This window comes from Rhea americana, unplaced genomic scaffold (assembly GCF_003343005.1).
Source record: "Rhea americana isolate MKP2758 unplaced genomic scaffold, rheAme1 scaffold_5, whole genome shotgun sequence".
Taxonomy (NCBI): Eukaryota; Metazoa; Chordata; class Aves; order Rheiformes; family Rheidae; genus Rhea; species Rhea americana.
This window is the reverse complement of record NW_028186645.1, coordinates 5801489-5816322: the sequence shown is the minus strand read 5'-3', so window position 1 is coordinate 5816322 and position 14834 is coordinate 5801489. Positions and strand designations below refer to the sequence as shown.

The following is a 14834-nucleotide window of genomic DNA, read 5'->3' as shown; positions in this document are numbered from 1 at the left end:
GAAGCTAGGCTGGGGCAATGATGTGATATTTGTATGCATCAGCAAGCCTTGCAGATTTAGCATTCACTTTTTTATGTCAGATACATTTATAAGTTTCTGARCAGAAAATATTTCTTCATGACCCGTAGGCTGTGCTATACACAATTGATCCATTTTTAAGATATACTAAGTACCAGCAGTTGCTGTTTAAATCCCTTTAAAATTGTGTGTATTTGGCACTGAAAGCTTTCTGCTTTACAATGAGAAAGTGTGCATATATTTTAAAGCTTTTTATTGTATTTAAAAAAGAAAAATGCAAATGCTTATGTCTCGTCCAGCACCATACCTTTTTCCCAGTGAGCACACATATGTCATTCTTCTCCAGATGTAGGGATGAATGTGTCTATGTTCATGTGAGAAAGGGGAAATTCTGTGTAATATCTGGTTCTTTTGGCTTAGTGGTGGTGGGATGCCTGTATTTATGGCTCTCAGATTCTCATCCCTAGTTCACTTCAACATTGGTTGGAGTGAACTTTGAGAACTACTTCCAGTGTAAGGGGACATTCTGGGTAGCTGGAATGTTTTGTGCTCCAGCCACCTACCCTGTCCTGAACTTTTCAGGGGTGTATAGAAGACAGTAACAGACAGCTTTTCTAGCTCTGTGTCAATATATTCTCCATCTTCTTTGTGCCATTGGAGATGTACAAAGGAGCAAAGCAGGTAAGAGATCCTTKCTACAGCGTATATGACAGAAAAAGAAAGAATCTCTGTTGAGCTAGTGATGGTTGATCACTACTCATGTTTTGCCACCTTTCACTTTATACTGTCGTTTTCTCCAAATTCTTCAGTTGTTTATCTTCATTAGTGACTATATATTTTGCACCACGTTTCCCACTCCTGTCTTGCTGACTATGCTATTCCTTCCTGGTACATAATTGAGGAGCAAATATTTACTTTACAGGAACTTGTTGATGAATTACTAAAATACACATGATTGCATATAAGCCATATGGAGAAATACATAAAGAAATAAGATGGTTGGGGGAGAATACCATAAATGGACTTTTTAGCTGTTAGCACTTATATTAGTAAGTATGATAGTAGGTTAATTTTCAAATTATCAGGCCTTTACATTGATGTGATCAGGTTTGTGCTTCTCTGCTCCTCCCAGTCTTCCCCCGACCCTGACAAAATAATTACTATAACTATCACTTTTAGTTATTGAAAAAGAGCTTGAGAAAAGCAATCGGGGATTATTTATAGGTTTGCAAGGAATGTATTTGTAGAGGTTTGGTTTGCATGTTTTTTGGTTTCATGACTGAATTAGAAAATGAAGATTTCACAGGTAATTTGAAATTATATGCTAGGGTTTCTTTCTCACAAAATGAAAACATTGCTTGAGGTCAGCCTAAATATTTCATTCAACCCAAATACTTGCTGAATTTGGATGTTATGTCACCATGTAGAAAAATCCTAATCACTTTTAAATGTGACCATTTAAAATACAATATCACACAAATCAAAATGTTTTATTTTGAACATTTTGCTGCTTCATTTTATAGGGAGACAGAGCACATAGCACTATTTGCTCAATTTGACTTTGATTGCTAATTAGTTTAATTTCTTTCCCCTGCCCTTAATTACTCTGTTTCTCTGTGAATTTATTGTTTACCGAAAGACTTTTAACCTCTTCTCAGTGGTTTGTAAAAACTCACTTTTAACAGACCCACGTTTCTCTTTCTACGTTTATAGTCATATTCTCTTTTTAGCTCCATAAATAGCTGTCTTGGTTAAAAGAGAAGTTAGTGACTGTTCATTTACTCATATGCTGTGGGTGGAAAGTGTTTCTTTAGTGGGTGCCCTCCCTTAAAAAAAAAAAAAAAAGAAAAAAAGAAAAACATATAAAGAAGAAATGGAATAGCAGGTAAGGTCTTAAACATGAAGATATATATTATGGTAATATGTTGATCATTCTCTCTACCTCCTGCATGTTAAAAGATACTTTTCACAACTTGTTATGGAAGCTTACTGTACATGCTCCTTTTTAACTGTTTGATGACAATAACTAACTTGAGAAATCCTACTTATTTTTCAGATGATAGGAGTCAAACTGTTCTCCCCTTAGTGAAATCATTCTGTGAAAAATCCTTCAAAGCAGATGAATCTCTTCTAGTTTCTTTATCATTCCACTTTGGGAAACTATGTAATGGACTATATGGTATGTTTTAATTACCTCCAAAAATATCTTAAAAATGAGAGGAGCTGAGAAAATTTGAAATATTTGGAAAATATTCTGTTAGCCTGAATATATCAATGAAATGATGTTTAGGAAAGTAAACAGGGAATTGAAAGTCTGAAATAGTCTATTACATCAAGATTGAATTGTGTGAATTTCCTGTAAGTATCCATCTGTTTATTGTTTTTGTTACGCTTAGGCAGGAACAGAGATGGTTTTGGTTTATTGGTTTGACTGATTTATTTTGATACCTTGTTGGATATTCTGGAAAGYCTGAGTGAGTTGGATGATTAATCTTTTGAAACTAGAAACCTGTGAAAACACAATGTGATATTAACTGTATGCTCACCTCTGTGCTAGCTAYATTTTTTGAGGCACACTAAAAAATTACTTTTTTTCTTTTGCAACCATTTGGAACACTTTTACATTGCTTGTTCATGTGCAGCCTATGAACAGAAGTATCTCAAAAGTTTTATTTTTGTTGATYTTTATTTTGGTTTTGGTTTTCTTTTTTCTTGATACAACTGCCACCTAGCCACTCTTTCTCTTTCCTAGATTTGAGCAGGTGATGTATATCTGGCTAAGCACAGTACCTTAGCTTTGTACTTTTGTACTAACACGCAATAATACTAATATCTAATGTTTTAAGGCCATGTCTCCAACTTGTGAAGATCTCTAAGCCTATCTTCTGAAGAACTAGCAGTCTCGCTCCTAGCTTGTCTTCAGTGCATTTAATAAACGTACTTTCTAATCCATCATCCAAAAAATAAAAAAAAAAAGGTACTGAATAGTACCTGAAGTAGGACTTCATTATAGATTTGTCTATCTTGGCAGTGAACTGTGGGTAACTTTCTCTTAGCTGCTTTTCTAAGCAGTTTTACAGTAATTTTATAGATTTTTTCATCTATCGCTCTGACTTCTTTTTTTGCTTGTGAGGATGTCAAGATATGTGACATTTCCTGCCTCTTTTTCATTCACCAGTATTGTTATCCAGTATTAGAAGGAAATGAAATTAGTTGGCTGTTACTCATTTTTTCTGTTTCCTCTTAGATGCTCACAAGTAGATTTTGGGATTATTCCATATTTTTCAAAAATGGAAATTAAGCTGACAGATCTATAATTTTATGGAATATCCTTTCCCCTGTCTGACTATTAAACATATTAAATACTTAAGCCCTTTTGCAGTTTGGCATCCACTCCTTTAAGATTTCAGCAGCTAGTACTTTAAATGCTCTTGAATACTTGAATGAAGCACATATGACCTTGCAAATTTTGAAAACCTCTCATTGTCCAAGCATTCGCTGACCTGTTCCTTTTGTATTTGCAGCTTAAATCTTTCTTCTTTGTCACTGTTATTAATTGTGCTGAACCTGATCATATTTGATGATTCTAGTGAATTTCAGAGACAAAAAATATAATAAAAATGTAAAAGCAATTAAGCATTTCAGCCTTCTTGATATCAGTGGCTAGTAGCTTTCCTCTCTATCTTGATTAACAGAGTGAGTCTTTCCTTGGTCCTTTTCTTGTTACTGATGTAGTTATCAAATGGTTGCTTTTAATTTTTGATACCACTTTATGGTTTGTATTCCAGTTTGTTTTGAGTTTTCTAATTTTGTCCTTACATGTTCATGTTCTCTGTCATCTGTAGCAACATGGCGTAATTTTTCCACTTTCTGCATGCATTTTTTTTTATGTCATTGAGGTCCTTAAATAGCTGAAAATTTAGTCGTGAAGAAACTATTAGTAGAACAACCAAATACAGTCACAATCCTGCAACTAAAAATTCTAAATATTTCGAGATAATACGTAATCAGGAGTTGAGACTCAATCTTTTGTAGTTAGCTTTCATTTTCTGTAATTGTTTTTTCTGTATAATGTGTACTGATTATACTCCACTGGACTTGAGGGGAGAGAGGAGAATAAAAATTGATATACTTAATGGATTCATAAATAAGATCTGCTTCGGGGACATTATTGATAGCATTTGTAATGAGAAAAGCAAACAACTATCTTTTTTTTCTTCTTCTTCTTCTTTTTTTTTTTTTTTGAGGCATTTTTACTCCTGAGCAGCACTTACGATTTTTAGAATTTTATAAGAAACTTTGCGCATTGGGTTTACAGCAGGCAAATGGACACAATGATAATCAACTACAACTTCAAACTTTGGAACAGGAAAAGAAATATATTTCAGTGAGGAAGAACTGTGCTTACAATTTTCCAGTAAGTAACCTGATATTTTAAGATCATCTGTGTTGTATTGTGCRCATTTCACTAAGTAGGGCTACACGAAATATAAGGAAATTATTACCACATTATACATTTTTAACTATATTCTAACCCTCCCAAGCAAAGTTCAAGTGAATGGCTTAAAGTAGATATTGTCCAGACAGATTAGTAGAAAGCTTCCTAGTTGCAAAGTTTCAAGAAAAGCACTGGAAAATTTGGATTAAGAGAGTACTTTTATTTACATTCTCTCAAAACCCTTAGCACAAAGGCATTGAGAAAATGGTTATGAAAGAGATTCCCCATTTTTAAATCCTCCAAAAGTGGATCTTCTGTTTACTCTGTGTCTTGGCATTCTGGGGAGTTGAAGATTGACTGTGAATGGTTAGGCTCCTGTTTTACTCTTGTTCCTGAATGCAAAACATCTTTTAAGRACTTTTTACCTAGTACTCTACTTTATATTTTGATATTTGCATTTATATTTAAAGCAAATGTATTTGTTCCAAGAGCTAGCAGATAGTTATTTTTATGCTGCCTTTTAAAGACAAGCACCAAGTATGTAGGTAGACATCTGTTGGTTTACTTGAGCAAAAGCAAGGTATGTACACACACAATTATGTTGAAATTCAAATGCTTGCTTTGCCACTTGCTAAGACACTATTTCTTTCTGAAGTCTCCTATTGCAGCTTCCACTAGTTTACAGAAACATTTGCAATATTTATAAAAATAAGGCCTGATATTTGGTGTTTTTTAATCTATGTCATCAGAAAAATCCTGCAGCATGTCCATAAATCCAGATCGGGGATCTTCCAGTCTGGAAATTATCTGACACCTGTKTTTTCACAGGTCATCTGAAATGCCCCACCCGCTCTTTAAAATTGTTATTTCCAAGTGTCTYTGTGGTTGTAACTCAGTATTTACATCTGATAATCTCTGATAGTGTGACGACTGGCTGTACTGTTAAAAAAAAATACCTTATTTTTCCGCAGGCCATGATTGTTTTTGTGGATCCAAAGAACTTCCATTTGGAATTGTATTCTACATTTTTCTGCCTTTGTCATGACCCTGAAGTTCCTGTCAGATACACTATAGCCATGGGCTTCTATGAAGTAGGTCTACAAAGGTCCTTTGTTATTACTTAGGTTCTTTTTTGTTTTTACTGCTTTGTTCTCTAAACTTAAAATTGTGACTGTTAAACTGAAAGAAAAAGACTTGGGAAAACTTATTAACATGATTTAGTTTTTCAGATGTATTCAGTCTCTTCTGCTACACAATTATAGCCTACGTACAGATATTTATTTAAATGGCTTGACATTTGGCTAGAACAGGCTATTATTGATAGCCAAGTTTCTAAGAAACAAARGTTTTGAAGAAATTTAAAATGATCAAGTGCTACAAAATCATGTAAATGATTGTATTAATCAGGGTATGTGAAGACTTAGAATACTGTGGCCATGGGTCAGAGAACAGATTAGGATCATGGCAGGATGAGTTCTTTGATTTCACAAAGCAGAACATATGAAACTGACTGAAAGAAGGAATTAAGGAAAAGAAGATAAAGCAGATAAATGTGGAAGACAAGAAGATGTGAGAACTTGCCACTCTGGTCCTGAAACTCTTCTTTAGAACTGTACAATCTGTTACTATACTGATGGAACCTATCTGTGGAACCTATTAAATGTCTCAAATATAATTTAATTGCTCAAATTTAATATGTAACTACTTTGAAATTTATGCAGATGCAAAAGTGTACAAATTTTTATTATTCCATTCAGTTTTATGTGAGCTGTGCTGTATTATTTTCATTAAAAGTTCAAAAATGCACAGCTAGTTACATACTATTGGGTATATGGAGTGAATTCCAGAAATGAATATACAGTCRCTTCTCCTGATTTTAATGCTCTATATAGGGAGATCTTTGTTGAATTTTTCTGTAATATTTTGCTGAGAAACTTCATGTTTTRGTCCCGGGGCTAGCTTTTTATCTCATTCTGTATCTGGAGAAAATGGGAAATTAAGGAGCTTACTGGAAGTTTTTAAATTTGTAGTAGAGCCATAAATGAAGCTAAGGTAACTTTACTTCCACCATCTTAAGGAAGGCAGATGGATTTCCAGTTGTCTGTTTACCTTTTGATGGCTTCTCTTAATAAATGCTAATCCAAATTAATTGCTGAAATTATAGAATTAGCATGTTATTATACAGAGTTTTATAATATCAGATGTGTAATACTTTTAAGRTAGTATTTATTTATATATAAGTTATTTTAACTCAGCAAAAAAGACCTGTAAAATTAGACCAATGCACATTTATTGCTAGTTGATTTATTTTTCACACCATAACTAGGCAGCCACATATCAGCCAGATACGGGTAATTTATAGCATTCACTTCTAGGTGGATACATATTTTTTTCAATTAATTAGCTGTTTCCCCAAAGCTTTTTCTTGATTGGAAGTAAACTTAGTTTCATTTGGCTCATACAAACAAAGAAAATCGTTAAAAGTATCTAAGTACTACAAATAGCAAAAATCTCAGAACTGCAAATATATCTCATATTTGTTGTAAAACCTTGTTTTTTATAGTTTGGAGATTGACTTCTGGTGTTTCTGCAAGACTTCTTTATATGTGACGTATGAATAACAATAAAGTCTTGCGTTAAGAAGTGAAACCTGCAGAGAGGAAGATTAGGGAAACTTAAAGTCCAGAACTAACTAAGCCAATTTCTGTGTTTTCTTTTTTTGTAAATTATATAGCTAAATGACTGTTAACTCTCCTGAGGAGCGTGAAGTAGGATATTTAATATTCCGGAGTGAATTTCTTGGGCCTTACAGTGCAGTCTTAAACACTTTTGAAAAACATGTTAAATAGAGTTAAACCTAAAAACATGCTTCGTGGTTAGACAATAGTTCTGTCACATTTTCTTTATATTAGCATTTTTCTTGATGTARCGAGCAGGAAAGTATATAACTTTAGAAGACTGGTACTAAACAGTWGTTCTGCATCCCTTCTTTACGCTTGCTGAAAAGTAAGCATGTGTAATATAACTGTTGTGGTTCCATGGAGCTAAAGTGTGTTTCACCTTTTTATCTTACTGTCATTTTTAGGTTGCTAAGCTTTTAAATTCTGGTGTGTATACCATACACAAAGAACTGGTAACATTGTTACAGGATGAGTCACTGGAGGTAATGTACTCTCATTGGAACTTTATTTTGTTTGTTACATTAAGGCAGATTATCTTGAAGTTTAATAACTGTAATATGACAAAGTGTTGAAATGATAGATAGCTTTTACTTCTGTTTCACAGACTCTTTGTAAAGATGCAAGCCTTCTGTGATTAAAGAGGAAGATAGGAAGATGTTTGAATTTAATAAACCCACAGTGATTTTATTAGCTTTCTTAATACTTATTGTGAACATTCTATTAATTATTTTAGCATTTATTACTTTGTAAAGTTCTGTGGAAAGGTTTGTTTTTGATACTGTATTAAAATAGGTCATCAGTAGTGTTCCAGGTTTTTGCTTTGTTTTGTTTTCCACTTCTGCAGTTGAAGGGGGATAAAGAAGTTATGTGTGGTTCAAAGATCCGGGCTTATAGGAAGAGTTTTAATCTATGATCTCATACAGATTAACTGAGTGTTCTTGAGACAGTTATATGTGTTAGTGTCTTGGTTTCACAGTATGTAAAATATAAACCAGCTGTATTAAAAACAATGTGGTGTGACTTTCTTGGATTGRAAGAAAGAGAAGTGTTTATATTTGACACCAAATCATTTCTGATAACATTTGTTCCAATAGCTCATCGTTTTTGCTCTCTATGTAGGATCTTTGGATATAGCGTGTAAAAATGAGTATGGCTTTTAGGTCCTCCATTTTATTTTGGTACCCAGTGTTAGACATTTTCAAGAGAATTAAAAATATTCTTAGAGTATCTTCTTGCAAATTATGAAATTCTGACCYTTCTTAAAACATCTCTCAAGTTGAATATCTGAAAGTTGAGACTYAAAAGCAGCTGATGATTTTGAAAAATCCAGCATTTCAATCCCTATGGAGTTAACTGAATAATACAAATTTTAAATGTGTTAAATCCTCAGAAYTGATACCAGGAAGTATTTAATAGTGTACTTTTCTAGTGCAATTTCAGATGTTTCAGTGCTTKAAAGTAAGGTGGTTATATTAATAAAGCTGTGTATTCTATTTTAATTTGTCAACTACAGTTTTTCTTAAAGCAGGAAAGATTGTCTTTAAGATTTATCTGGCAAATATCCAAAATATGTTTTTTTATGTTTGGCTGTTTAACTGTCTTTAAAATATAGATCTTTATTAAGAATGAATGTTCATACTTGAGTATTTCATGCTAAGTATTGTTTGGAAAGTCTGACTGGGATAGTGATGCGAATAAAAGCTATCGTTCTAGTTTCTTTAGTTGGACCTTACTCAAGTATTTATATTAAAATATAAATTTTAAATCCCAGTCATCATCAATGCAAATAAGTTATACCTTACTCTTTACTTTTTTGTTCTTTTTTTTTTTTAATGTTGATGAGAGAACAGTCACATAAGAGATGTCAGCAGGGACATACTGGTTAGAGAGAAAAATTGAGTCAAGTTATTTTACAAACCTGATTCATRCAAGCTTGCTTTAAATAGGTATTAGATGCACTGGTAGGTCACCTTCCTGAAATCCTTGAACTAATGACTAATGGAGGAGAAAACAGTGGATCTGAAAACAAGGTCAGTATCCTCACGTTTTGTAACTTAGTCTCTAAATGCAAAGAAAGTTAGTAACAAAGCTGTTTCAGACATACCAGGATCATTGAAAGTATTTGTATGAAAAGGTTTTCTTGCCTTTGTGTTCCTGYTTTGGAGAAACAAAAGCTTCTGTGGTTTTTGGATTGTTTGTTGACTTTATAGCCTTTAATATATAAAAAGGTTTTGGAAGATTAGACTTAATTTAAAAAAAACGTATCCATGTTCTTTTTCTAATTAACTATAAAGCTACCAAATAGATCAAATTTTGAAATACAATAATTAAATTGAATCCAAATTGAGATTTTTTTTAAAAAATTGTTTTCATGCTCAGAAAGTGACTGTAAATACCTAACTGCTCCCRGATGCTATTTTCATACCTAATTTCTGCTAGGCATAAATCTATTTCTTAAGGTAAAGGCACTGAACTAGGACTTAGGAGATCTGAATACAGTTCTCAGCTTTTCTACTTTACTTGTGGCTCTGGAAGGCACTGGCACTTTATTCAGTGACTCCATTTCTTCAGCTGTAAAATGGGACATAAGATCATCCTCAGCCTTGAGATGCTGTTTTGAGGATTAATTCCTAAATGTAGAGATACATCATATATTCCAAAAGACCAAGAACAAATTTTTCTTTTTTTTTGTATGGAAAAAAATTCAAATTTCTTAGTATGTGAATAGGTCAATGTTTACCATTTAAAATTTATATCACATATAATAGTAATGACATGCGAAGCGTAGCAGTATCTATTTCACTTTGCCTAGTGCTAATGCCACTTGACTGCCATAAAGTGTTTACCTCCTACTTAAGATACACAGTTTTTACTGAAATCAAGTAGGGAGCTGAGAAGAATAACTGCAAAGTTTTAGAGGTTAAGAGGGAAAAGCGATTTGCTTGGTTTGAGAAAGAGGACTGAGGAGGGATATAAGTAATGATCTTTATACTTGTAAAAGGTTGTTGCAAAGACAACAATGATTAGTAGTCTTTCATTGTCTGGGGAAGAGATTAGGTAGGGAGAAATCAGCTTAACGTAGAGTGAAGATATACTTAGTTAGATACTGGAAAAGCTTTTTGACTAGTTAATCATTGAAACAAACTACTTGAAGGAGATTATACAATCCCAGTCATCAGAATTTTTTGAGAGTAAGTTAGTCTAACATCTACCAAAAACAATCTCTATATAGTTGATCCCATCTGAGTAGACCAGTTAACTGACCCCTTTAAATCTCTTCCCTCCTTGCATTGTTGTGACTTGTTTTTTAAGCATAGTAGTGTAATAGAGAGGTTGGAGATGTAAAATTTTAATGCTTATATTTTTATTTCTAGTTATTGTCTATCCCAGACCTGATACCTGCATTAACAACAGCAGAACAAAGAGCAGCAACTTCTTTAAAGTGGAGAACTCACGAGAAGTTACTACAAAAATATGCATGTCTCCCTCATATCATATCAAGTGATCAAATTTATTATCGTTTTCTTCATAGAATGTTGACAATCATTTTGACAAATGTGAGCCTTTGTGTATCTTTTTCTACTGTTTCTTATATTTTAGCAAAATTAGCACCAGATACTGCCATCTATAGCACTATTTATGTTATATATTAATCTGAAGGTAATACTTCTCACTGTATGTTCTGTATCAGGATGTTTTTTTTCATGTAAGATTGAGAAAATGAGAACTTACTTTTTCCCCATATGAAGAGCAGGATTTGGATGGAGAGATCATCATGTTTTTTTCCCCATCCAGATTTCTTTTCTTTCATTTAGCTCTTCATCAGTTTGTTTCTAGGTAAATCCAAATTATTTCCTCTGACATGTCAACTTTTTCGTGATTCTATAGATTACCTTGCGTTGTATTCCATTCTTTATGAAAGAATATTTAATTCTGAAAATGAATGCTCATTTAGAGTTACTGGCTTGATGTTTTATTGAATTAATTCAAGAGTAAAACTCTGTTGTAAGAGATGATGTTGCGACTTTTATTTTCTATGTCCACAATATAGTGGCCTGTGTGCCTTCTAAAAGTAGATGAATTTACGGCATTTAAGAAATAGTTTAGTAAACAAAATAGTTTAGTAAACAAGTTGGGTGGAAGAAATAAAGAAGTGGATGGCCCATGAATTGATTAAACTTCCTTATTCTCTGTTACATTATGCCAATTTTATTGTGAGTGTATTAGAGTAATAGTTAAATGGAGTTATGCTCTTGTACAGGTAAAGTCATAAAAGGAAGAATCTGGATTCCTTATTTATCAATAGAAATAGTAGTTGAAAGTTAAAACATAAATTAAACTTAATTATAGCGTCATTAAAATCTTAAACAAAACTGAATGATTCTTTATTTTAGCYTCCAATATTTGAATAACAAAGTGAATGGATAATGTCCTTTATTGATATACCCTTCATCAGTGTGATTTTGCAATATAGTAGAAACTATAAATGCTGGTACACACCAAAATAATGTGCATTTTTCCTTGACAACTCTTCTCTTAAAATACAAATTGTTGTTGTGCTTCATGGGAATTGCATTTTGGTTTAGACTAATATTCCTATTCTTCAAGTCTGCTTGGTAGGATGATACCTGTTATATGTCATTGTCTTTTTGATATAAGAATACAGTGCGTTATTGGAATTAAAATTAAGAGAAAATATTATACAAGAAATTATATTTGAATGAAACATGCTAATGTTGAAAAATTTCTAGGGCAACCAGCATTTTAAATGTAATTGTATCTGCAAATGAGGCAGTTATGGCAGCCGTAAATCTGTAATTTGATGAAAGTTTGGATTATAAAAAGTAAACAGTAAAACATTAAATGACTATATCTGTAAATAAACTTCTACTGAGCAGACATGAAATAATTTTGAATCTAGGATATCTATTAATCCTGAAGTGAGGAAAGTAGCATAGTTATATTACTAGAAAAAAGGAAAATAAATTCCTAGCATTTCACTCTGAGAAAGACCTCAGTCATTAGTAAGGCTAATGTAGTGTTAAAGTGTTAGGAAAAAGTGCTTGTATGTTTTAAGTACATAGTACTTTCAAAAATGGTCTATTTTTACTTCTTAAGTACCTGAAAGCACTAGGATTTAGATTCTTTAATAAAACATTTGGTCTACTTTATTTTAAAAAAACTTGAGTTCTTAAGGAATTTAAACGAATTTTAAAATTTAGCTATACCTTCTTTCTTCTTAGATTTACCATGTGCAAATGCATACAGGTACATAGGTTTTGCATTCTACTGATCTAATAAACACATTCTTTATTATTTCAAAATTTATAAAGTTAGGAAAGTTAATTTTCAGCTATTTTTTCTGTTTCAAAAAATTTTATACATTTTTAGTCATATTCTTTCGGTTATATTTAATTATATTTCCTTTATTTCTTTCAAGAATGTTCTGCCAGTCCAAAAAGCAGCTGCTCGAACTCTCTGTGTTTACTTACGTTATAATCGCAAACAAGAACAGAGGCATGAGGTCATTCAGAAACTTATTGAACGTAAGATAATTTTTCTTTGATTGCTTAGAGAAGCAAGTTAATTTTGACTGAAAATCTAAGCATGGTTGTATTTATTCATTGTAACTCCCGACCGCCAGAGTTAGAATTACAGTTAAAAGATATTCTGGCTCACAGTCTCACCAGTCAAAACATATTTGGAATATTTGAGGAATATATCTGAAGTCTCTAAGTTGACTTTCTGGTCTATGCTATATGTTCCAGAGATAATATAGAAGGTTGAAAGGTTCTCATTAAAAATCCTTAGTCCTTACACAGTTGTTTTAATGCACCAGTGGTGTGGTTTAAAGGTACACAGGGTTATGTTCAACATATTAGGTAGTTCACTTGTTGGTTTTGACTTTTTTTTTTCCCCCAAATGGTTAAAGTGACAGAGGTTGAGTTTCTTGTTTCATTGTAGTCACTGACAAAAATGCTTACTGAAATCAGTGGGCTTAGGCTTCCACCTAAAGGAAGATTTGAGATCGACTGAGAAAGTGTGCCTTGTGACAAGTACGATTTTCATGTTTCAGTCAAAGGTTAATCTCTGAAGTGTTTTCTAACTTACAGTGAAAACTTTATAGGTAATACATGTGGATCGTTATTTTTCAGAACTGGGCCAAGGAAAAAGTTACTGGAACAGACTTCGTTTTTTAGATACCTGTGAATTCATTATGGAATTGTTTTCCAAATCATTCTTCTGTAAATACTTCTTTCTGCCTGTGCTTGAACTTACACATGATCCAGTAGCAAATGTGAGGTACTGTACCAAGAGTATTAAACAGGATACATGAAAAAAGCTTTATATAATACATTAAGAAATATTGCTATGTTTTTTTAAGTAATATGACTTGAGTAAAAAGGTAATTCTTTTAATGACAAAAAATTATAAAACATTCAAAACATAAAATGAAAGGGAAGAAAAAATTGCCTGTTAAGTATACTAATGAACGTTAACATAATAGTAAATAGTAATAGTAAATGGTATTCAAACATGTGGTATCAATTTGTTTTCATCACAAAATTTGAGAGAGATGCATGTAAAATTTCTCTTAGGATTTCACATGGTTAGTATCAGCAAAGCATTTAGAAAAGGGAACTTAAATACTTTTCCATTGTTCAAAAAGTCTCTTAAAAGCAAACAATAACTTGTGATTTTTTTTGTGTCAATAAAAGAGAGATTAAAGTTATAATTCTGCAAATAAATAGAATTAAGAAAGTGGCTTTTACTTTATGTTTATCCATTTGTTAAATGTTGAAAATGAAAAAAAAAAGTCACATACACGAAAGCTTTGTAAAGCTGATTACCTGAAACAGCAGAAGCTGGTTACCTGATAAAAAGATAGATTCCCCCAGAAGGCACAGAACCTTCAGCATGATCAGTATTGAACACACAGAGGCTCTGGGTATGACAGAAAACCAGAGAAGTAGGTCGATCTGGGTGTAGGGTATTGTTTAGGGGACTGATCCGGAGGTACGAAGTCATGAGAAAGGAGCACAGATGTAGGAGACTAAGCAATAGGTGAGAAGAAAGTAACGAGCTGTTACCTGGGTTTAGGGAGGCAAGCTTAACTTCATAGTCTTCATTAATTTCCATCCATTTCAACATCATGTTGCCTAAAGTTTAACACATAAGTAATTCTTTCAATGGTCAGAGCTTACCAAGTTAGCATAGTTTCACCCTGTGCAAAAATGTTCTACTTCATTACAATAAATTGAAAAAGAATAGAATATAAGAAGAGTTAGTATGCAGAATTTTTATTTCTTTGTATAGAATTTTTATCCGTTCTTTATATTTTTTTAATATTTCCTTTATAGTGTTTTTTTCTTCCATAAACAGATTGAGACCAGGCAGTTCAATAATTATTACAGTTAGAAAATTATGTGGTTTTAAGCTTTTTGTGTGATTTTTAGCCTTTTAATCTTATTTCTGACATGTAGAATTCGTGTTGTCATCATTTAGATATCTAAACATATAATATGGATGCTACATAGAAATTTATACAAATATTTTGCAACTAGATGTGTGCATTAGCTTCAGTAAGTACAGTTAAACAATGCTTAGATAGACCATGTGTATAGGGTAGCTATTACAACCTAGATCAGTTCAAGAGGATCCCAAACCCATGAACTGAATTATTTTGTGCTTGTAAG

General features: G+C 32.5%; 1 protein-coding gene across 2 annotated transcripts in view; it reads left to right on the top strand.

Moving 5' to 3' along the window:
• Window positions 1–14834, top strand: part of PPP4R4 (protein phosphatase 4 regulatory subunit 4) — a 68831-nt gene that overhangs the window by 41260 nt on the left and 12737 nt on the right. For both annotated transcript variants that reach the window (XM_085317506.1, XM_085317507.1), the window contains exons 9-16: window positions 2075–2197; window positions 4266–4435; window positions 5428–5547; window positions 7542–7619; window positions 9084–9167; window positions 10512–10694; window positions 12578–12683; window positions 13293–13440. In XM_085317506.1, the coding sequence (XP_085173632.1) occupies window positions 2075–2197; window positions 4266–4435; window positions 5428–5547; window positions 7542–7619; window positions 9084–9167; window positions 10512–10694; window positions 12578–12683; window positions 13293–13440 (1012 nt within the window). The remainder of the gene's footprint in view (window positions 1–2074; window positions 2198–4265; window positions 4436–5427; window positions 5548–7541; window positions 7620–9083; window positions 9168–10511; window positions 10695–12577; window positions 12684–13292; window positions 13441–14834) is intronic.